Here is a 22,649-nt window from a genome sequence, read left to right as displayed (position 1 = left end):
TCGGTTGTTTAAAATGTTTCACCTGCTTCGCTGAAGTGTTTGCTACCGCTGATGTGCTCTGATACTGCTGTGTGATGGATGTTACAGAAGATGCTCAGCAAGTGACTTCAAATTATTATTATTAGGATAAATGCGAAATGTGATCGACAAGCACGGCGAGATAAATTTCTGACCATCGAAGCAAAATTTAAAAAAATGTTATTAGGCAATGAATAAATAAATAAAAAGCAGGCCTGTCTGTAAAGGATGTGAAATGAAGGTATATAGGCCTCACTGCAGGTGAGGTACAGAAGCTGATGTAACAATAGTGTTATTATGTATAACTGGGCCTGCTGCCATCAGCATGCACACTAAAAATAACCATAAACCTGTCCTATTTATCATTTTCATGTACGATGAAGTAATATACAAATAGTTTAAATGGGAAACGTGTGCAAATAAATTAACACTGAAATGTTGTGCAAAAAAAGGAAAAAGAACATATCGACAGGGTTTTTCAAATAGAGATTAAAAGGTTGTGGCTTCAGTCTAAATTACAAAAAAAATGAAGCTTAAACTGTTGTTTCAGAACCTGTGCGAGCCTTCACCAGCTGGAAATGCATTTAACAGTACATCTCTGCACTGGGTTTGTTCACCTCGTGTCTGTACTGTATGTTTTATTACACCTTGGCCTGATCGGTGGTCAAATCGGAAAGTGTCCTGACGCCACCTGGTGGTTTAAAGGAAGCCTCAAGAGCCTTAAGTTGAATGTAAGGTGGTCGATTTTTGAACGGTGAATGCCGATGTTCAAAATTATTATTTTTTACAGGCCAGTGTGTCCATTATTCCATAATCATCGATTTTCATGATTAATCATTAGGCAATTAGTTATGTGTTGAGGTTACAGAACAAGAGAAGACACACAAGCTTAAAAATGGCATTAAATTTAAAAAAGTAGGTAAAAAGTGAAGAACACATACAGATTTTGAATTTTACTCATTTTTGAGTGAAATTATTATTATTATTATTATTGTTATTATAATTCCTTCTTTACTATAAAGATTCACAATTTTCCCCTAATTTTTAGATCCAGTTATTATGTTATTTTACTAGATTCCTGCATTTCTCCACCACAATCTTGATCAAACATACTCTAAAAAAAAAAGGTTTATTGTAGTATCAATTAAAGGGGAGATGGAGGCAAAGTTTATTTACCTGTGTTAAATTTCTAGGTGAATGGTGGTTAAAAACATTCTGACACTTTGCATTTTGAGAATGTGGAACTGGGATATCTTTATTTAAACAAACTGACAATGCACATTTTTGTAATTTCGAATATTCAATAATAGGTCAAGTTAAAGTAAATGAAAAAATATGTAGATATATAATTTGCTATCAACCTTAAAATAACAAGGAATCTGTCTAACTGTGCACCTGTATTTTATTTTACTATCATTTGATATACACAAGCTTTTATTTTGACACCACTTGAAACTGGTGTGTGCAGTTGAGGGGCAACAAAAGAGAGTGCCTGAAAGAGAAAGAAAGAGATAAGCGTGAATATTTGTGTGTGTGTGTGTGTGTGTGTGTGTGTGTGTGTGTGTAAACCTGGTTTGAACCCAGCTCTCTGGAGGACCCCGTTGCCTGGATTCCGTCCTATCAGCAAGCGACCATCTGCCCTCCTCCCGGCCCTCACGCTCCTACAGGCATCCTCTGCATTTTTCATATTTTTACACACACACACACACACACACACACACACACACACACACACACACACACACACACACACACACACACACACACACACACACACACACATTCAGACACGCTTAGTTCTCACTACACACATTGTCTCACCTCACATATCATGCATTCAGCCACGTGTTAGACACACACACACAGCTGCTCCCTCTGACACTGTATGCCATCTTTGACTCACCAGAGATGATTTATACTCTGGTGTCATTGTCAGTCCTGAATTGTCTCCCCTATCTTGTGTGGAAGCGATCTCCCAGGGATTTTGCACAATGGTCTCAGAAACGCAACCAGCCAAAGCTATCAAATATCATTCATCTGTTCTCGAGCTGTTTGTCTCTTCCCCTTTTCAAGCCCGCTTCGCACCCAAACCCACGCTCCGTCTCTACATTGGTGCTCCCGCAACTTGCCTTTTCTCTTTCTATACCCTGCTTTTTCCTCTCTGTTTCCCTTAGAGCCCAAAGAAAAGGGCAGAGAGCTAATCCTTCAGCATTGTTGGGTGGGCTTAGTATTGTCGTATGGCAGCAAGCACAGAGGGAGAGGGATTATGAGATAGATATGCCAGAGTATACCCAGTTCAACATGTTGATACTGAACAGTTCATGCAGAAATATTCAAATGTTTCATGCATGCAGCAATCCACACAATGACGGAAACAAAACCAGAGGAAAATATGGCAGTTATATTTAATGAAATATTAGAAGTAATCCATTGTCATACAGCATTTTATCTCTGTTTATGATACATTCATAAGAATCTCTTTTTTTTTTAACCCTTGCAGAGCATGTTCTTTCAGGTCATATTCATTTATCTCACTCTCTCTGTCTTTCTATATATATATCTATATATATATATATACATTTATAAATTATATATTTAGTTTGGCTTTTTTCTGGCTCACTTATTTACAGTCCAACAAGATACCACAAGTGTTTTTCCGCACGCACAACATCAAGACAACAGCGCAATGTGGCCTCTACAAGTCTACAAGCAGGAATCGGGGTAGAATGGGAACTGTGACGCGCAGGGCGGGGCTTAAACCCTGACTTCTCACCTCGAAATGCAGAGGAACACTGAGACAGACAGAGTTGGCAACAGACTCTTATCAGGAGGACTTTTGCAATTTGTACTGCCAGAGGTGAAGTCGCACGGGAGAGAGGAGACACTGATGATCAGCCGATCAGCAGGATGACTCACCTCACCCTGCTTACAGAAGATCGAGTGTCAGTTTGGTATCTCGGCTTCAAGTGAACATAAATCACTGCAGGGTGAAGCTGAGTTATTGTGTCTTGTAAAGGCAGAGTCTGCAGCAAATGTCAGACATGCAGCAAACCGCATGTATGAGCTGGAAAACTTTCCAGGTTGTGGATATACATGCAACCACTGCTGTGGATGGACATGTGTAGCTTTTATAAGAGTTATATGTCAGCAGAAGCCTGAAGAAAATCTAGCAGCGCACTAATACACCAATGCATATCATTAGTCTGACAGTGATTTTCAGACATAGAAACATAACACGTGTAAACATAACTAAAGTGCAAAATGTAGAAAAAAAGTAGAATTGCTTATCAAATTCAAGCACATCAGCCATCTTAACAAATTAATAGAAATAGCATAAACTAAATATAATATATAAATAAATGTAACATACAAAAACAGAAGTCATACACTGGCACTGGTATGAAGTAAACAGTTTAGCTTCAGCGTCCATAAGGCTGAATCTGACTACTAACATTAAAAGGCAATAGCATGCAGGCCAGGGGTTTTAAGACACCAAACCAAACTTTTCAGTTCATTAGCTTCTTAGTTTCAGTCTGTTACTCCACTGAAATTCAGCTGCTGAACACACACACTTACACATACACACACCCATAAAGGCTTCAGTGTCTGCTGTGTCCCCACAAAAGACTTAGATCAGACTCAGAGTTTGGACTAGCAACTTATGGCATTGTTTTATCGAGCAGAATTCAACAGCGAGGCATCATCACATTCAAACTCATGGTTTTAAAATGACATCAGAATCGTAATAGTGCCTTAAGGATCAAAAAATAAATAAAAAGCCCTCTCATCCTTTGGACTCTTTCCTCATCAGTTCCCTTCGTTATGTAGGATTGTTGCTTCTTCTTTCGAATTAGAGGTAAGTTGATGCTACATCTGTTTTTAATTCTAGTCTTACATACATGCAGCATCCCCACAAACGAAGCCACGCTTGCACATTTTGGAGACAATTCTGAGCATTTGAAAAACTCAAACATACAAAAACAACTTATTATAGCATAAAAGACATTTTTAATGTTATCCTATAAATGTGGTTATTAGAACTGAGAGCAGCAGGAGTTGTGAGCATATTTGAAAAAATTGCTTCCAGTGCTCTCTGGTGGACAAATGACTAACTGGAGACGCAGTTTTTAAAATTACGCCAAATATATTTTAGTGTAACTTACTGGCTGACATCATGTATACACCCATTAAAGGCCTCACATCAGGGTTTAAATTACAGTTTTTCCAACTGTAATTACTGATCACATCCACAATTTGTTTACTGTGAGATCTGTAATTTCCCCTAAAGTTCCCTAACAGAACTTTTCGTTTCAGCAACTCTGTAACTCCGTTATGGACAGAGTGTAGGACAGGTCGAATAAAATGTCTGGGACTGACTGTGATTGCTGAGTTCACCTAACTAGCTCAGGTACAGTCGTGTGAAAAATAAAGAACACCCACACTAAGTTTTACAGTTTTGCACATCTGGTCCTTACCAGATCCTTAAATGAGGTAACTACAACCTGATGTGAAAAATAACACATGCATTATTACACCATGTCATTATTTACTTAACTAAAACTAAGCCAAAAATACAGATGCAGTGTGTGTACACCCTCACTGCTTCCACAGAAGTAGCAACCGGATGCTGTTAATCAAATGCACTTCATTAACTGATCATCAGGAAGTGTGAGCAATTCTCTGAAAGGAAAAGGTTTTGCCGCTTGTTTGCGTTAACACACTGCCAAGGAGCAAAGACTTCTGCAAAGTTCATAGAGAAGAGTTATAATGCGATTTCCAAACAATTTGAAGTCTGTCATTCAACAGTGAGAAAGATTAATCTCAAGGGGAAAACATTTTTCAGTCGTCCCAGGAGTGGACATCCTGGCAAATTCACCCCAAAGTCTGGCTGTGCCGTGTTTACAGAAACTGAAAAAAACAAAGAGCTAAATCTGAGACTCTACAGGCCTCAGTTAGCATGTTAAATATTACAGTTCACATGTAGATCACAGATCACAAGACATCTGGAACAATGCCGTTTGGACAGATGAGACTAAAGTGGAGGTGTTTGGCCATAATGCACAGCACCATGTTTGGAGAAAACCAAACAAAGCAAATTAACACAAATATGTCACACCAACTGTCCAGTACAGGAGTGGAGGTGTGATGATGTTGGTCTGTGTTGCAGCCACATGAAAAGATTTTCACCACAACAATGTGAGAGACTGATTCCGTCATGGAGAAAACAATTACGTCCGATTACTGATGCTTAAAGATGGCTACTGGACCATGGGGGTATACTTGGTTATTCACATCCTGCTTCTGCATTTCAGCTTATTTTTTTTAATAACAACACAGTGTAATACGTCATGCGTTGGTATTCACCTGAGGCTATATATACATTATTTTAGAATCTGGTAAGACCATGTGACTTTTTAATATGTCCTGACGTGTTTTCTGACCTTAGAGTTGAAAGAGGGTGTGCTTTCTTTATACCAGGACTGTAAGTACAGACAACAAACTTCTAGAGCTAAATATTTTTAAAATGATGTGAGGCTAATGTGCACAGGAACATAAATAGTATTTCGCCCTTTCTTCCATGCATACAAAACGTTGTCGGTACGTGCGCTTGATGAACGACAAGCGCACATAGAGCCTGCTCCTTACCATCACACACCACAATTATCACAGCCTGGCATAAATTGAACCTGTGTCTGTGTCTCTTATTGCTTTACGTAACATTTTCTGACAGAAATGCTGAAAGAAAACAAGTGCTTTTTTTCCATAATCCATTGGATACATGCTTGCACGGCTGATTTGGCCAGAGGCACCGACAAACAAGCTACATCGTTCCATCACACTAGGCTTACTAAGAAATGTAGCTAAAGATTATCAATGTGGGGTGCTAAGAGAGACTTATGGGCCTGAATCAGCCATGCACTTTGATTCAGACTGTCTTCTATCTATCGCTCTATATCTACACGATTGTTTGGCGTGCGCTCAATGCTTGAATGCATGTAAAATCTCCTAAAAACAGCAGCGTACATTAAGATTTGGGGGATTTTTTGGAGGCAAAATAATTGCCTCAGTTAGACAAGATGTTAATGGAAACTGGGAGTTTACTACCTATTATGTTTTATGATTTTTCTTTTCTCAACTGTTTAAATACTGTAATATCCCTGTAATCGGATACATACAGTAAAAGAATTCACAGGGTTCCTCTAGCTGATCTTAGACCAGCAGGGTAGGAATTCATAAGAGAAACACCTAGAATATTTACACCATATGACAGACGACATAATACTATAGTTCCAGCCTATCTATATTATTTATACTCATATATAATACAGTTTTTATCTATTAAATCTGAGAATGAAGTCAGATTCGTTTATATATTTACACTGAAATGTTTTCTTTCTGATGGATTCTGTACAGATCCTTTCATGTATTAAAGGTTCATTTGGTACACGCACACACACACATGCACTCACAAATACTCACACACACAGACGCAAAACGCTGCTGGGTGGTGCGAGCTGCTACGAGGGACAACAGTGGGCACGCAACAGACAACAGGTAGAAGGTTGTGGTTGCAGTTGATGTGGAGGAGTTTCTCGGCAACTGCGTCATTTACTCCTGATTTGAATGCGTCTAGTTCTCACTTTTAAACCTACATTTCTTTTTTTTCTCTTCACTTCTTTTCCAGTTTCATCTCTGTTGTACCTTTTTTTCCTTGTTCTGCAATCTTTCCTCCACTACAGTTGGCACTTTACCCTCCTACACCCTCAACGTCCCGGCCGGCGAACACCGAATACACCCCCCTGTTGTTTTCTGTTCTAAGAGGTAGAACATAGGTGGGATGCAGCTCCCTCCTGCGGCGTGCCTATATGTAGTGTGTACTATAAGTGTGTGTGTGTGTTTCGTCAGCACTTCGGCTGGTCTATTTCAGAACACTCTGTGTCCATGTCAGAGTCGTACAGCGAGTGGCCCGTGGGGTCACTCTGAGACGATGGCGGGTCTTGTGGCGTGTGAGTGTGTAAAGTGTTTGAGCGCGTATCGTCCTGGAAAGTGTCCGTGCGGGAGTAGAGGCCGAGGTCGGGGAGCTTCGAGGGCGAGTCGCTGCCCTCTGTGGTGTCATTGTAGCGGAAGTCCTCCAGGTCGACGAACCACTCGGGCCAGAATCGTCGGCGGATGCGCTCGCAGTACATGGCGAGGTTGATCAGCTCACCTGGGTGGAACAAACATCTCAGTAGGTACAGCGCCCATAAGGTATCTCACTGAGACACCAGTGATATAAGTGAGTATAGGATTAGATCTCACAGTCCATAAAACAGCAAATAGCAACGCCAGCTGATAGCTCAGGAAACACTTTACTGGGGATTTCTGTGCAACTGCTCTAGCCTGCCTACAAGCTGCTTTGCAACCCACCTAAACACCAGTTGCTCATTTTAATCCCATCTTGGGCTGTTGTGTATACACATATAGAGCACTGCCTAATGGAAATAACACCTTCTTTTGACTAAAGTGGCCCTAACTGAAATATTATTTTCCAGTAATGATGACTTAGATTTAAAAGAAGAAGAAAACAGATTTTTATGTATAAATAGTAATAAAATGATAATTCATCACTTTTCCATTGGTCCTTTTAGGCACTGATGAGCTTTAAAGGTTAGCAGAAAAGGTTAAAAAAGTTTCTAAGTCAAAGATCAGAGAGTTTCTTATTATTAATTTTATTCTTATTCTCTTAGATAAACAAATAACTTGATTTACAGTTTAGTGAATTTCATTTTCATTTTGATGTTTCTCATCTTGCATCAGTTGATTATGATTTTCGCTAAAGGACATTGTGTTGTTTTCCTCTCATACATAGTGTTCAAATGTATGAATTCTGTGCTGAATGTGTAATTAGAACATGCAAAAGTTCACATTTCTATATTTCTATATTTCATATAAAAATTCAGAAAGAAAAAGATTAGATATGTTTCCCGTGTTCTATTATGAATCAAATATGGATTTGAGAGATTTGCAAATCATTGCATTCTGTTTTGATTTACACTTTATGCATCATCCTGACTTTTTTGGAATTGGAGTTGTGTATACTGTACATACATCACTCAAGTGCAAGTTTGCTTGAAATTAGGTAGACTGCCTTTCTGGTGAATTCACCTTTGATTAGCTGCTCTGGCCGCGATCCCGGTAGCGTCCACATAGCAGGGGCCAGGTGACCAAACACTGCGGCGTCTACTGTTGAAAGCTTAGAGCCCATAATGTACTTCTTATCACCTTAGACAGCAGACAGAAAAATATAAGTCAAACAGTGAAGCTTTCCCCCCTTGAATTCCATTTTCTTCTGTTTTATAATAAATAAACACATACTGGTAACAGATTAACTGACACCTTTAGTAAAAAACATTTAACCTGAGAAGCCACCTGTCATGGCCAAACAACTGCAAATTGTCTACCATGAACTACCCGGTTTGACAGTGATTGCAATGCTAAGTTTCTACCACAGCAGGTCAGTGTTCAGCAATCCCTTCAGTTTTTTTCCATCTACTGCTGCTAACAAAAGTGATGTCTCTGGTTATAGGTCTCAAGGCGCATATTGAAAAGCCACTGATCTGGCCCTGGGGTAAAATATGCAACCAAAATGGTGACACACACTGAGATCGAGCTTCACAATACAAAGTGATTTGTAGATTTACAAAACAAAGCAAAAAAAAAGGAAGAAAAAAAAGTGTTTTCCCACTGAAGACTCGAATGTGACCACATCTAAATCTGGGTGATTTTCTGGATTCCAAGTTTTGAATCCATTTGTCTTCTGGATAAACATACTTCTAACCTTAATGCATACTTAAATAGATTCAGTTGCCCATAGGCTGACTCATACTATTTTAAATTGGAAAAAAACCCCTCACCTAGCAGGGTGGCCAGGGTGCGCATGTCCTTCTCCATTAAGGCGTACACCTCCTCGGTAGAGAACCGTCCAATCCCGTGACCATACATCTCCCTCTTAACTATCCCACCTGTCAGGTGACTCAGGATCCACTTGAGTAGGTCACTCAGTGGACCGCTCACCGACAGCATCTTCTGGGTCTCCTCCAGGTTGTCCACCCACTGACAGTAAGCTATGGTCCTGTGAGATGCATATATATTTATATATACAGACACACAGATGCACTCATTTAATACAAAAACAATCAGCTTGAATCTCAGCGGTCCCTCACCAGTAGAAGTGCTCATCTACCATTTTGGTGATGGCGCGTGATAAGGCCTTCTCCTGGGGTGTCAGGCTCTTGTTGAGGCTCACGCCCAGCTTCTCCTCCAAGTAGTCGATGATGAATTCTGTCCCACACACTTGCTCCTGGTTGTACTCGATCCATGGCATCTTTCCCTGCGGCGAAAGCTTCCCATCAAAGTAGTTCTAGAAGAGGATTAAGGAAAGGGGGTGGGAAGATGATGAGAAAATTCTCAAAGTGGTTGGTAAATGCTGCAAAAGAAACTGAGTGACCTTTGCAGGAGAGATTATTTTTAATAAATTCATTTTATTATATAACAGACAAAATATTGTTTTTCTTTTGCAGCCACATAAACACAGTCATACCTGGTAGGGCAGGTCAACCATACGGAGGTAGGTCTCCAGCTTAAGGCAGAAAGGCGACAGAGATGGGGCGCCAGTTTTGGGCCTGGAGAACTGGTGGAGTATGATTGCATCTTTAGAGTCCAGCTCTTCCTCCTTTCTGTATGAGGCAAAGAAGGAAAGAGCTGCATGTCACATACACTCCAAGGGTTGTGAAAAAACAACAACTAAACACTAAAATGTAGAGTGTGGGTTGGGTGTGAGTCAACTGCATACATGGACATAGCACTCGTCTTCTATATTTCTACATAGACATTTAGTCCTTTGCAGTTTTCAGCATTTTTTCATTTGGATTGTGTTCTTCATCAGAAGTTTAGCCTTTTCTCTTGATGCTACATTGTAAATATGATGGATTAAGACCAATCTATCAGCCTCAAATACATCCCTGCTTTTCACTTTGATTAGAAGACTGATACCATCCTCTGTTAGTAGTCTACTTCATATTATAGCTGAAAACAGGGAAGCAATTAGGCTGTTCCCGCTTTTAGGGAACAAAAAGGAAGTCGGCATGACACAAATCTTTAGATCTTAGATGTACAAACACTTGATATAACATTAGACCATGTTTAAATTTAAGTTAGGATGAGTGTTAACCAAGTATTTTGTATCAACTATATAGAGAGTGTAGTTTTTTCTATTATTTGATGTTATTAGCCCCTCTGATGTCAGTGAGAGTGGGCATCATTGAATAGTCAGTTTTGGCACAGGCACACGGGTTTACAAAGGGCAGCCAATCAGAGGAAATCTGGCTTGGAGGGCGGCCTTAAAGGGAGAAGAGCTATTAGCTTCATACAGTCGAAGTCTGGCCAAAAGCCCATTACAAGATAAAGAACTATACTGCAACTGTAGAAGAGTCCATGAACAAAAAAATATGGAGATAGCCACCACAGTTGCTCATAAAGCACTTATTTTTGTGGTTATTGTTAGAGTAATAAGGTTGGTGTATGTATTTAGCCAGTTTTGGGGAGCATACAAAGATAGACTTAAAGTAGTTTAGCAGATTTTATGGTTAAGGTAAGTCTCAGAAGCACAGCACATTTTTATTTAATTTTAGCCATATTTTTTTCAAATCTTTTACTTTCAGTCTAGTTTTAGTTGGCCAAATATCTAAAGATTATAGCAGACTAGATCTGAAGCTGATTCAGGTGACAAAATATAAAAATGTTGGTGTAAAAATTGTTGTGTTTTTACTGTTGAGAGTTTTTCCAGCGTCCTGTTTTCCTTGACATCAAATGTAAATTATGTCCATATGTCTACTCTTCTCTTCCTACCAAGCATTAGAATTTTGTTGCATTTCCGTGAGAAACGGGGGTCATGGGCGCTAGCTGTAGTGGGCAGATCGATCCAAATATGGATAGCATCAATACCAACGCTGGAACTGGTATTGGATTGATACTAGCACAAGAGGGCTGATACTCTGTTTCTATCCTCTAAGTAAGGTATGTAGCCCTCTGAATTGTGTTTTTGAAACCTTTTTGTTTTGACTGTCATGGATTTATTTACAGCGTAAAGCACACTTGAAAAAAGTCCTTTAGAGACAGGAACATTTGCACTCCAAAAAGTTTCCAAAAAGCAAACAAACAAAAAACGACAACAACACAGTTTCATATCCATGAAAAGGTGAACGTTGTGTTTTTATTGTGTTAACTAATTATTGTGGAAAGTAAAAATCACAGCGATTCAGTGGTCTAAAATTTGAAAATTGATAGTGATTCGTCTCATTAGTCATGACACACTTACTCTCCCCTACATAAACTGCCTTTATACACTGAAATCAGTATTGGTACTGATATTGGTATCGGCAATAGTGGCCCAGTATTTACTTGGTATTGGATCATACCAAAATTAGCAATTTTGCTGCACTGTTTCCGGGGCCAGATCAAATTTGCGACTCTAACCTTCTGACTGAATCACTTCCATACTCATCGGCTGTTCTGATTGGCTCTCCGCTCTCCAGATTATTCTGATCTGGTTTTTATTATTTGAGGAAACTGTCAGTACATTTCCTCACAGCTAATGTCCTCCTGCTTTAGTTTTTACTAAGTTACTCTCTTGCTTTCGTCAGCAAAATAAAAAATGAAAATGAAAAGGTCGTAAGTATGTGCATCACGTGGGCTGTCTGCATGAAAACTGTAACATTATAATAACGAATCACCGACCGGTTAATGTCAAAACTGCCACAACCACAGCCAGACGAAAAGCAGCACATTCACGCGGAGAGGATGCAGAATTAGGACAAGGAGCTGTCCGCCGTGTAAAGTGCTGAAACGACAAACAAGCAGGCGGCTGAGTGCAGAGGAGCTGTCTATTTTCAGTGCGGTGCTTAAATAGCCGCTGACACCAGAATAGAAGAGGATCGCCTACAGCACGCATGGCTGCTGACAGGACGATGTAGAGAAAGGGAGGCAGGGGGGAAACTGCAACATATCCGCTCATACAGGTACAAAAAAACAACAACAAAAAAACCGCAGAGGAAGCTTCCGTTTCCTAATCTTAAAAGCACATCGTCAGTGCCATTTGCAGTAACACTAAGTACCCTTTAAACTGTAACATAGCACAGACCCTGGCCTGGACTGCGGGTAAATCGAAGAAATAAACTCGCTCAGTCAAAGCTTTCACCCTGAAAATGAATAATCAAGCACACAGCGCTTCTTTCTACTTTAAAGCTACCATATCCCCTCCCGCAACCTTCATGATTCAAGGTGTTTACATCAGAGGTTATAAAAGACCGACACACCACTGCAGCGTTTAGACTGGACCTAAACACCAGCGGGAGTGTTAACCTCCATCACCTCCCTCGTCCTTCTAGCAGAGACTAATGAAAGCGACCTACTGCCTCTAATGTCCTTTCATTTGGCAGCAGAGCTATGTGAAGGCCGTGGTAGCACACGGACATACAATAACACTAATAAACTATTATCATATCACTAATCACAGAAATAAGCTAGCGAAGATGGAAATCTCCCCTAATATGTGTGTGTTTATGAGGAGGAAGCTCAAGGGGTGGAGGTTCCGTTACATCACAACACCCCCACCCCCACTCACGACTCCTTCTCCCCCGTCTCCACTCTCACCCAGCCCAATCAGACGAGATTAAGTAATATCAGACCTCAGTGGAAAATACAGCTTTGGAGTGAAAATATGAGCAGATCAAATCCACACGGATTGTGCTCTGGCCTGGGAGGCCTGCGTACAGGGATCCTGAGGTCTGCCTCTCTCTGGCAGTCCCTGTGTTGTTGTTGTTGTTGGTACCTGATGGCCAGCAGTTCGTGCAGCAGATAAGCAGCGGCAGCGAGCAGAGCCCCTCCGGTCAAATACAGTGTTTTCCGCCACCACGAGTCCGAGCCCAAAGCTGACATGATCCCGCCGCAGTCCTGCAGTGGGTATGCGATGATGTACCCGTAAAACGAGAGCTGATCATCGGACCCCAGCAGACCGGAGGAGAGGCTCTGGTTCGGTCCGAGATCAGCCACACACGACCGAGTCCAGGCGAACCCGACACGCCAGTACATGCTCTCTGTCTCTGGCCACTTTCCGCCTCACCCTGGCAGCCAAGAGCTTCATCAGCGGGGGCTTCATGGGTGCACGCGGATGCAGGTGAGAGGCGACGGCACGAGGACCAGCCGACCGGACACAAGCATCCCGCCCGGAGCCCGTCCCCGTAGCGGGGTTGACTTTCTCTGAAGCCCGCTCGGAGCTCCCAGGTTATGTCCCCCTTTTTATAATTACTGTCAAGAGTAAGTGAAACACAAAAGGGTTTCCGGTTATGTTTTCAATATAAAAGTGGATTTGCGGGTCATCCTTTGCAAAATAATTCGAGTAATGTCAAGAAAAGTGCCGAACAAAAATAGATAAATCCAAAGCTAAATACAAACCATTATTAAACTACTACAAAATAATAAGGCTACTTTACTGGTGGACAGCCAAATGAATGAGTGGCAACAGGACAAAATTCCTTCCCTTTTGACAATACTTTGTATCTAACCTTTTAAAACAGATAAAACTCTTATAAATGAGGCAACAGTGCTAATAAAAATATTAGAAACAGCACAATATTTGTGGCAATAAAAGGTCACAAAAATGAACAGGTGTGCCACAGAGAATGAGAAAATATGAAGATTTGTTTCAAGTTTACTGAAGCGTAGTAGCTTTAAAAGTCGAACTTCAAACAGGCTTTTGTATCTTTTGACCATGATTAATTCTTTGGGGTTACACTTATTTTAAACTTAATTCCTTGTCGGTGCGGTTGCCAACAGATTTGTCACAGACTTTACGTTAAGGTTATGATTAAGTACTCCTGAAGAAGCACTTAAAAATAGTTTTGCTTCCGCATTTTGTCAGTTCATGTGTAATCTTGACTTTAGACCTTTATTTTGAAGGAGACATCACATAGCTTGCCATACTACCTCCGCTGCCCTTATGCAGCTAAAGCGACGTCACGGGAACTGACTGTACCCCGAAGGCGTCAACTACCAGAGTTTACTGCACCTTCAGTGCTTCATTTTCATAATCATAACGTACAATTTATCCTCATTTTTAATGTCGCCACTTGGAGCCCCAGGCTGTGCACATTCCGAATTTTCTACCAGTACATGTCAGCTGTCACTCTTTGTAATCAACACTAGGGGTCCCACCACAGCCCCTGCTCTGAGCAGACACTGCTGTTGGTAAAAAGGATTTCCTATGACTTTTGTAACATGCTGGAAGATGCCTCAATGTGCATTACACAAAAACGAAGGCCCACTTTGTTAAGTAGACAATACACAATAGACTTTATTACCATAACTGAGCTTCGAAATGAGCCTTAAAATAACATTTTCTTTGTTCTTTAACTAGAACTAGATATATCCATGTAGGATCATAGGATCACACCCTATTTTAAAGTGGACACCAACAATAGAGGAGTTGAATGGCAGGAAAAAGGCCAGAGGGCACCGTGCCACATCTGTTTTTCTTTCTTTTTTTAAAGGAAAAAAAAAGAAAAGGCCTGAAAGAAAAATAATAATAATAAGCAACAATAGCAGCACAATATGCAGTTCACCTGAATGGGACAATGTGCTTTCATGAGGGGTTCTCTCTTTAACCAGCAGCTTTTATTTTGTAAGGCTTTCAAGCACCTTGTTTTAAGTACAGCCACACACACAGCTTCCGCTGTATTACATCACAAAAATATAGAGACATTTACACACACATATTGCCACAACTCAGTGATTAAATTCAGGGAATAGAGTAAATTAAAATAAGGTACAACCAAAACTTTGCAGATAAACATTTAAAAAAATATGTTCCTTGACAAATTAAAAGCAAAGGTTTTTCCAAAAACAAAAAAAGTGTTAGATAATGCACTATACAACTAAAGTAGGGTAAATGGAAAAAATATTTACTATAAAAACAAACAGGGGCACTTTTATCTGAAGCACAAACCAGCTCGTGATTTCCATTAAACTTTTCTTATATAAGCAAAAGCATGAAAGATAAAAGAAAAGTATCATAAGGCTATTTACAAGGAGGTGGGGGTTGGTGGGTTGTCATAATTCAAAACAGTAAATTCTTGTATTCAAAGAGCTCATTTGTGCCCTCATGAGGAGCTTCTCTTGGCATTTCTCCAGCCACAGTTTACCAATCAGCCAGCAGAGACACTTAACAGGGCAGGTGCATCCCATCACAGCTGAACAGGGTGATAACCAATAAGATCCACCCTGTAAGCTCAAAATCAATTAACAGGAAAAAAAAAAAAAAAGTCTACTGCAATCCCTGAGGAATTAAAACCCACCCAGAGTGGCCGCTCACATGTAGTACACACAGACACAGACATGCACGCACAGTGCTCGTGATCAAGTTTTGTTTTTTCAAATCCCACGGAGCTCGACGTGTAAACACTCACTCCTCTGGACTGTTCAAGGATGTCAGGATCATCACAATGACGAGTGTCTACTGAACCATTACATCTGTTCCCCCTACATTCCCTTCCACCCCCAAAATGTTCCTTGGCTTTTAAGTTCGTTTCAAGTTGGAGCCTAATCGAGACAACGTCATGGCTTGTTGTATTCGATTTGCTGTTCACTGCAGGCATTTCCGTGTTTCTCGCTCAGTCCACAAACCCATAATGATCAGACAAGGAGGAAAAGGTAAAGACACTCAGTTTGTTGGGGAGTGGGGGTTGATTGAGGATCAAATTTCTGATTATTGTGACTGTTTCCAAGTGACACTGTAATGGTTGCACTGTGACATTACAAGAAGATCCTCCACGTCGACATTATGGATTCCCACGGAAATACAGACGGCATGCTAAGACTGACTGTAGGAGTTGCTCTGGTTCCCATTGGAGCTCTGATCACTCTCACTGCAGACAGAGAGAAAAATGAAGTGCATACAGGTCACTGAGATAGACTGTGAGAAGTCCAAGTGTACAAGAACATACTGTACTAATGAAAGCAGACCCACAGCAATTAAAAACAATTAACTTGTGAAACCATTTCCAGAGAAAAGAAGCTCAAACCTCATCTTCACATGTACAGTAATTTTCTACCTACACTTTGCACAACCTTTACATATTTCTTAATTTCTATTCTAATATCTGTCGGTAGTTAGCGTACGTACGTACATACGTACATACATACATACATACATTTTTTTCCTGTTATGAGGATTAATAATAATATTTAAAGATACTGTAAACACCATATATTCCATTTCTGTACCACAGTTTGATTTATTTTTTTTTGTACCATGACACCCAAGACAAATCCTCGTTTGTGTACAAACGTGGCAATTTAAAAAAAATAAATAAAAAAAATAATACAGATTCTGATGAGACAACCGTCTACAATCATTTTCACCTGAGACTATTTTTTAATCATCTCCATCTTTTCAGCCACCTCTAACATGGAAATCCCCATGTCAGTGTTACGTCAGTATGACACTAACTACAGTGGCTTGCAAAAGTATTCGGTACAAAGTGGCATACACGTGAGAAGTGGAACGAAAATCATACATGATTCCAAACATTTTTTACAAATAAATAACTGAAAAGTGGGGTGTGCGTAATTATTCAGCCCCCTGAGTCAATACTTTGTAGAACCACCTTCTGCTGCAATTACAGCTGCCAGTCTTTTAGGGTATGTCTCAACCAGCTTTGCACATCCAGAGACTGAAATCCTTGCCCATTGTTTTTTGCAAAACAGCTCCAGCTCAGTCAGATTAGATGGACAGCGTTTGTGAACAGCAGTTTTCAGATCTTGCTACAGATTCTGGATTGGATTTAGATCTGGACTTTGACTGGGCCGTTCTAACACATGGATATGTTTTGTTTTAAACCATTCCATTGTTGTCCTGGCTTTATGTTTAGGGTCGTTGTCCTGCTGGAAGGTAAACCTCCGCCCCAGTCTCAAGTCTTTTGCAGAGTCCAAGAGGTTTTCTTCCAAGATTGCCCTGTATTTGGCTCCATCCATCTTCCCATCAAATCTGACCAGCTTTCCTGTCCCTGCTGAAGAGAAGCACCCCCAGAGCATGATGCTGCCACCACCATATTTGACAGTGGGGATGGTGTGTTCAGAGTGATGTGCAGTGTTAGTTTTCCGCTACACATAGCATTTTGGCCAAAAAGTTCCATTTTGGTCTCATCTGACCAGAGCACCTTCTTCCACATGTTTGCTGTGTCCCCCACATGGCTTGTGGCAAACTGCAAACGGGACTTCTTATGGTTTTCTGTTAACAATGGCTTTCTTCTTGCCACTCTTCCATAAAGGCCAACTTTGTGCAGTGCACCACTAATAGTTGTCCTATGGACAGATTCCCCCACCTGAGCTGTAGATCTCTGCAGCTCGTCCAGAGTCACCATGGGCCTCTTGGCTGCATTTCTGATCAGCGCTCTCCTTGTTCGGCCTGTGAGTTTAGGTGGGCGGCCTTGTCTTGGTAGGTTTACAGTTGTGCCATACTCCTTCCATTTCTGAATGATCGCTTGATCAGTGCTCCGTGGGATGTTCAAGGCTTGGGAAATCTTTTTGTAGCCTAAGCCTGATTTAAATTTCTCAATAACTTTATCCCTGACCTGTCTGGTGTGTTATTTGGACTTCATGGTTTTGTTGCTCCCAATATTCTCTTAGACAACCTCTGAGGGCGTCACAGAGCAGCTGTATTTGTACTGACATTAGATTACACACAGGTGCACTCTATTTAGCCATTAGCACTCATCAGGCAGTCTATGGGCAACTGACTGCACTCAGACCAAAGGGGGCTGAATAATTACGCACACCCCACTTTTCAGTTATTTATTTGTAAAACATGTTTGGAATCATGTATGATTTTTGTTCCACTTGTTACGTGTACACCACTTTGTATTGGTCTTTCACATGGAATTCCAATAAAATTGATTCATGTTTGTGGCTGTAATGTGACAAAATGTGGGAAAGTTCAAGGGGGCCGAATACTTTTGCAAGCCACTGTGTTGTTCACATTATTAAAAAAAAAAAAAAAATTGCATAAAAAAGGAAAAACACTGTAAAATGTACACATGAACTGAGATAAAAGTCATTTCAAAATCACTTAAACACTGAAAATATGTAGCGGCAACAAACCAGATGTTAAAACTAAAACTGTGTTGATCAAACCACTTTATCAAAATCTCTGTTTTTGCACCAAATCCTTGCATTTTTGTTTTATTTGCACAAAGGTCTAACCTCCCAACTTCTTTTATAAATTGGTTTGTAAGAATCAGAATACTTTAATAATCCCTAAGCAAATTATGTGAGTTACAGTTGCTCCAAAACAATAACAGTAACAGACTAAACTAATTAAATTATACAATATATTACGAAGTTTACAAAATATAAAAAAATAGCTAAAATATATACACAAATGGCTCAATTTAAATATCAAGAATATTACAGAGGTGAAATATATATGATTGATATTTTACTCTACTTAATCTGTCCTGTGTGTTTTAAAATATAGGATTTTTGTTTTTTAAAGAGAAAGAAACAAGTACACTACATACCTGTTTGGAGGTGGTTTGGGTTTTGGCATCTTATTTAGGACAGCAGCTATCTCCTTTCTATCATCAAAATTTTTCCACTGGTCATACAGCTTCAGAATGACACGGATAATCTCCAGGATCTTTACAAAAAATAGACACACAAAAAACACAAGACAACGTGAGGCAACGCAACATCAGTAATGAAAACTCACAAATGTTAAATCAAAGTAAAATGGGTCATTTTCCTGTAAGTAAAATATACAGTAGTCATTGAACAAAATGAACATTTTCTTATGTAAAATCATATACATGAAGTGAATGACATGATCCGTCTGTGTCAGTATGTTACATGCTCAAATCCATAGCAAAAATATCACTTTATGTGGTTAATATTTGAGCACAAAATATTACTAGCACATACACATACAGTACATAAAAGGATAGCAGTGATTTTAATAACTAGGTCAATCTCATGACCTCGTGCTACTTAAACGCAGATAACTCATCAGCAGTTAATGGTGGCAAAGTGAGAATAAAGATGTAAAAACTTGATTTAAACAGGCAACAATGTGCCTGCCATATCACAATGTGTGGAACCTCAAGTTGCTATATGTTATGAGGCTAAGTACGAATGGGTAAAACTCTACAACACTGAAACTGATATCAAACTGACTTTGTCCATGTCGACCGAGAGCTCTGCAAACCACTGTCTGGCATCTTTCTGCTGCACCACACAGGCAACATGCAGACAGGCTGTGGGAGGAAAAGAAAAACTGATCAGGTTAAAGCTTATTTAAAATCAGTAACTATATTAGAGAACAATCTGAAATGCATGGGTACAAGTCTTACCCAGGGCGATCATGAAGGGAGGGTAGAGCAGACACAAATCTGTCCTGTACGTGTCATTCACTATTCGCCTGGTAAAGAGACATTGGCAGGGCAGGCACAGAGTGAGGACACACAAAAACAACTAAATCGAATAAGCAAAAGCGACAAATGTCAAGCAGATGGTATCGTACCAGGCCAGAGGCAGCAGCATGTCCTCCTGTCCCATATCCTGCACATACTGCAACAGTGGTCTGTAGGGGTGGTACACAATCAGGCAACAGTCCTGAAAACATAGAAAAAAAATCAGTAACACAACACTCAGTCAAGCCAGCACTAAAGACACAAATCTTTCTGTACTTACCATCAGCTCCAAAAGGTAAAATTCACATTCTAATATCTGTAAATACACAAAGCAGGACTGGGTTTAGGACACAACATGCATGGCAACATAAACTAGTTCAGAGAAGACTCCAAAGAAAACACATGGCAGCTTCTTACAGAGATAACTTACTCACAAAACAAATTAAAAATGCTTAAAAACCAAGACATCTGAGAGAAGACCATCTGGACAGTATAATATATTATACACCTTTAAAAGCTTGCAAAGCTTTTAAATACTATTCAACATACGTGACATAGAGTGTGTATATATATATATATATATATATATATATATATACATACATACATATACACACACACACATACATACAGTGTATATATAATAATTAATAAAGCAATTCCAAAATTTCTCAATTAACATGCAAAATAACAATTTTATTTATCCCTCTTTGTTTATTTTCTCTGACTTATAACTTGAGGAAGTTAAGCTACCCGTTCTTGAATTTTTATGGTTTAGTAAACATTCAAATAGATAAGCAGTCACTTGTAGCACAATTAGAAATAATTAAACTTCTGATAAAAACTCCACCAGCAAATATTAGACTGCTCACAATCTACACCGCTTTTTGTTTAGAACTGTCTGTGTGCTACTCCATCATTCTCTTTTACTATGTCTGCAAAAGCAGACACAAAAATTTATGTTTATGAGTAGCATCACCTTGCAAATTCCCTCCCTGCTGTGTGAACCACTCCCTCCTTTTATCACTTTGCAGTGGCCCTCTATAAATAATAATTTACACACTTTTCTGGTCAGAGGGCATGTCAAAGCTGTGCTGGTGATGTCCCGGAAACCCTGCAGTGATGCTAGATAAATAATCTTGTGGCAGCTCACTGCATTTGCCACCACAATGTGAGATGCTGTGCACAACAACTGTGCGTACTGTAGCACACAGTACAATGCTATCTCTCAGAGTAACTGAGTTTTCATCACAAGGGTGTGAACATTAGCTGGGGAATCTCACATATTAATAGACATTAATGCCATGACACTGTGATATAGAGTAAAAGGTTCTTGTTATATTGTAAAGCGGCATGGCGGTTAATAAATAACTTTTCAGATCAATTGAATTCTGTCCATTTTTTCCTCAATCTCTGCTTTACTAAAATATCATGTACATAAGACAACAACTTAAATGTTTTTCATGTCTAATGTCCTCAACTCTTTCTGTCCTGTGCAATTTACCATCAAAACTCAAAACGGTATTTTTGACTGTCATAAAAAAGATCACTTTACCTCTTTATATTATGATGCTGTGCCTGTTATATTAACTTCCGCAAGGATATTTTACTTACATGATTCATTCTGTAGGGGAACTCCTTTGGAAAGGCAAAGGAAAATCTTGTTTTCACTGTTTGAGAAAAATAAAACAGCATTATACAACCTACACTGCAGGAGAAAAAACACATTTATTTTTAAATTTAAAGAATATGTTGCTGAACACAGTCACTTACACACAGATGTTGCTGCAGAGATCAGCCTGGTGTTGGATACAACTCCAAATTCCTAAAAGGACAAAAATGATTAAGATCAGATCAGTTAATAAGTGGGAACCTTAAAGACAGTAAGGAACTTCGAGGCTTCGTGGCAGCACAGAAACACTCATACCTCAACTTTAGAAGCCAGGAAAACACAGGTAGGAGCCATGAGAACTGGATCTATACTTTTCAGAGAATACCTACATAGAAGAAGACAAAGAAAATTATTTGTTTGAGTAGTAGGTATTAAAGTAAAAAAAAAATAATAATAATAATAAAAACAACTATTTAAAAAACTGAACACAATAACCTAAAACATTTTATATTGAATGATAGATGTTTTTGAATGGAGTATATGGACACATTTCACTGCCACTCCCACAGGAGTATAAAAATAAGATTTTTAGTCTATTTGGATGGGATCCGTTTACCTGGCATAGAAGCGTTTAAAGTAAACAGTTGCAGTAGCAATGACCTGCTGACGCAGCTTCAGGTGTTCACCTAAAGCCTGGATCACTGAAAGACACAGAATTAAATATGAAAAGAGGTATAGCGCATTTTATTATACCAATATAGATTGGCTATAAATAACTGTTAAGCCTGGAGATGTTTTTTTCTTAAGCAAACACAGCTTACACGAACAATACCAACATAACTTGGTAGGCTATCAATTACTATCAGCCAAATATAACAAATACCATTGGCAAAGAAAATCTGTAGCTTCCAGTACTCCTCTTCTGTGAGAAACTTCAGGTCCTTCTGGCGCTCTTTCATCAGGTCCTGCTTATCCAGGACCCACTGCAGACTGACAAATACATGAAACAATATTGTTTTAAACCGCTTAGACGTCAAAACGTGAGCAATGAAGCTAGCAGGCAAGACAACAATAACAACATAAAGCTAAGCTTTAGCCGCCGGCTCTGGTGTCGCTGACAACATAACAGAACGCTTGCATGATTACGTTTTATGGCATATACAATCTTACTGAGTTTTCTTTCGGTCTTATTTATATTGACTATTTTAGATCCTAGCAGCAGTTTAGGAGAAACTGTTAGCGTCGTCATACGATGCATCCGCAAACACAGCTAGGCCTCACAACAAAGAAGGCGAATTCATAAACAAAACCGTAACATGTCGAAGTTTTAATAAAAACTTACTAATGAGAACTCTGCCAAAAATTCCCCGCCATATCGTAGCAGCTGAGGTAGAGAAGTAAGCTTTAAACTGATATTACTCGCTTGCAAAGGAGTGAATACCAGACGGAAAGTAGTTAGGCTAAGCAGAAGCTAGAGTAACATCAAAAACCTTCCGGAAAACGAAAGGGGATGGTTCCGG

The 22,649-nt window shown here is 39.6% G+C and overlaps 2 protein-coding genes across 2 annotated transcripts; both read right to left on the bottom strand.

The window, feature by feature from the left end:
- Positions 1-2,415: 2,415 nt before the first annotated feature.
- faxca (failed axon connections homolog, metaxin like GST domain containing a) lies at positions 2,416-13,369 on the bottom strand. The gene is made up of 6 exons (XM_004541985.5): positions 12,887-13,369; positions 9,599-9,734; positions 9,222-9,418; positions 8,913-9,130; positions 8,164-8,280; positions 2,416-7,225 (listed from the first exon to the last, which is right to left on the bottom strand). Exons 1-6 carry the CDS (start codon positions 13,144-13,146, stop codon positions 6,921-6,923), a joined length of 1,233 nt encoding a protein of 410 aa, XP_004542042.1. The 5' UTR covers positions 13,147-13,369; the 3' UTR covers positions 2,416-6,920.
- A 1,336-nt stretch (positions 13,370-14,705) lies between these two features.
- ccnc (cyclin C) lies at positions 14,706-22,630 on the bottom strand. Its single transcript, XM_004541986.3, has 12 exons — positions 22,472-22,630; positions 22,013-22,119; positions 21,746-21,830; positions 21,445-21,514; positions 21,291-21,342; positions 21,132-21,187; positions 19,798-19,833; positions 19,628-19,719; positions 19,458-19,525; positions 19,282-19,361; positions 18,630-18,748; positions 14,706-15,977 (listed from the first exon to the last, which is right to left on the bottom strand). The coding sequence occupies exons 1-12, from the start codon at positions 22,501-22,503 to the stop codon at positions 15,923-15,925; spliced, it is 852 nt and encodes a 283-aa protein (XP_004542043.1). The 5' UTR covers positions 22,504-22,630; the 3' UTR covers positions 14,706-15,922.
- Between the last annotated feature and the right edge of the window lie 19 nt (positions 22,631-22,649).

This window comes from Maylandia zebra, linkage group LG15 (assembly GCF_041146795.1).
Source record: "Maylandia zebra isolate NMK-2024a linkage group LG15, Mzebra_GT3a, whole genome shotgun sequence".
Lineage (NCBI taxonomy): Eukaryota > Metazoa > Chordata > Actinopteri > Cichliformes > Cichlidae > Maylandia > Maylandia zebra.
Note: the sequence above shows the minus strand (reverse complement) of the source record. Positions and strands in the feature narration are given on the sequence as shown.

What these genes read in the sequence shown, in the direction of transcription:
- faxca (XM_004541985.5), bottom strand. Translation starts at nt 13,146, where the DNA reads ATGTACTGGCGTGTCGGGTTCGCCTGGACTCGGTCGTGTGTGGCTGAT. An exon ending in CACCCTGGCCACCCTGCTAG is followed by an intron (nt 8,281 to 8,912) that starts GTGAGGGGTTTT and finishes CTGCTGTCTAAG; the next exon opens with GTGATAAGAAGTACATTATG. An exon ending in GCCAGAGCAGCTAATCAAAG is followed by an intron (nt 7,226 to 8,163) that starts GTGAATTCACCA and finishes TGTTCCACCCAG; the next exon opens with GTGAGCTGATCAACCTCGCC.
- ccnc (XM_004541986.3), bottom strand. Translation starts at nt 22,503, where the DNA reads ATGGCGGGGAATTTTTGGCAGAGTTCTCATTA. An exon ending in TTTACCTTTTGGAGCTGATG is followed by an intron (nt 19,720 to 19,797) that starts GTAAGTACAGAA and finishes CTATGTTTTCAG; the next exon opens with GACTGTTGCCTGATTGTGTA. An exon ending in ATGCTGCTGCCTCTGGCCTG is followed by an intron (nt 19,526 to 19,627) that starts GTACGATACCAT and finishes TCTCTTTACCAG; the next exon opens with GCGAATAGTGAATGACACGT.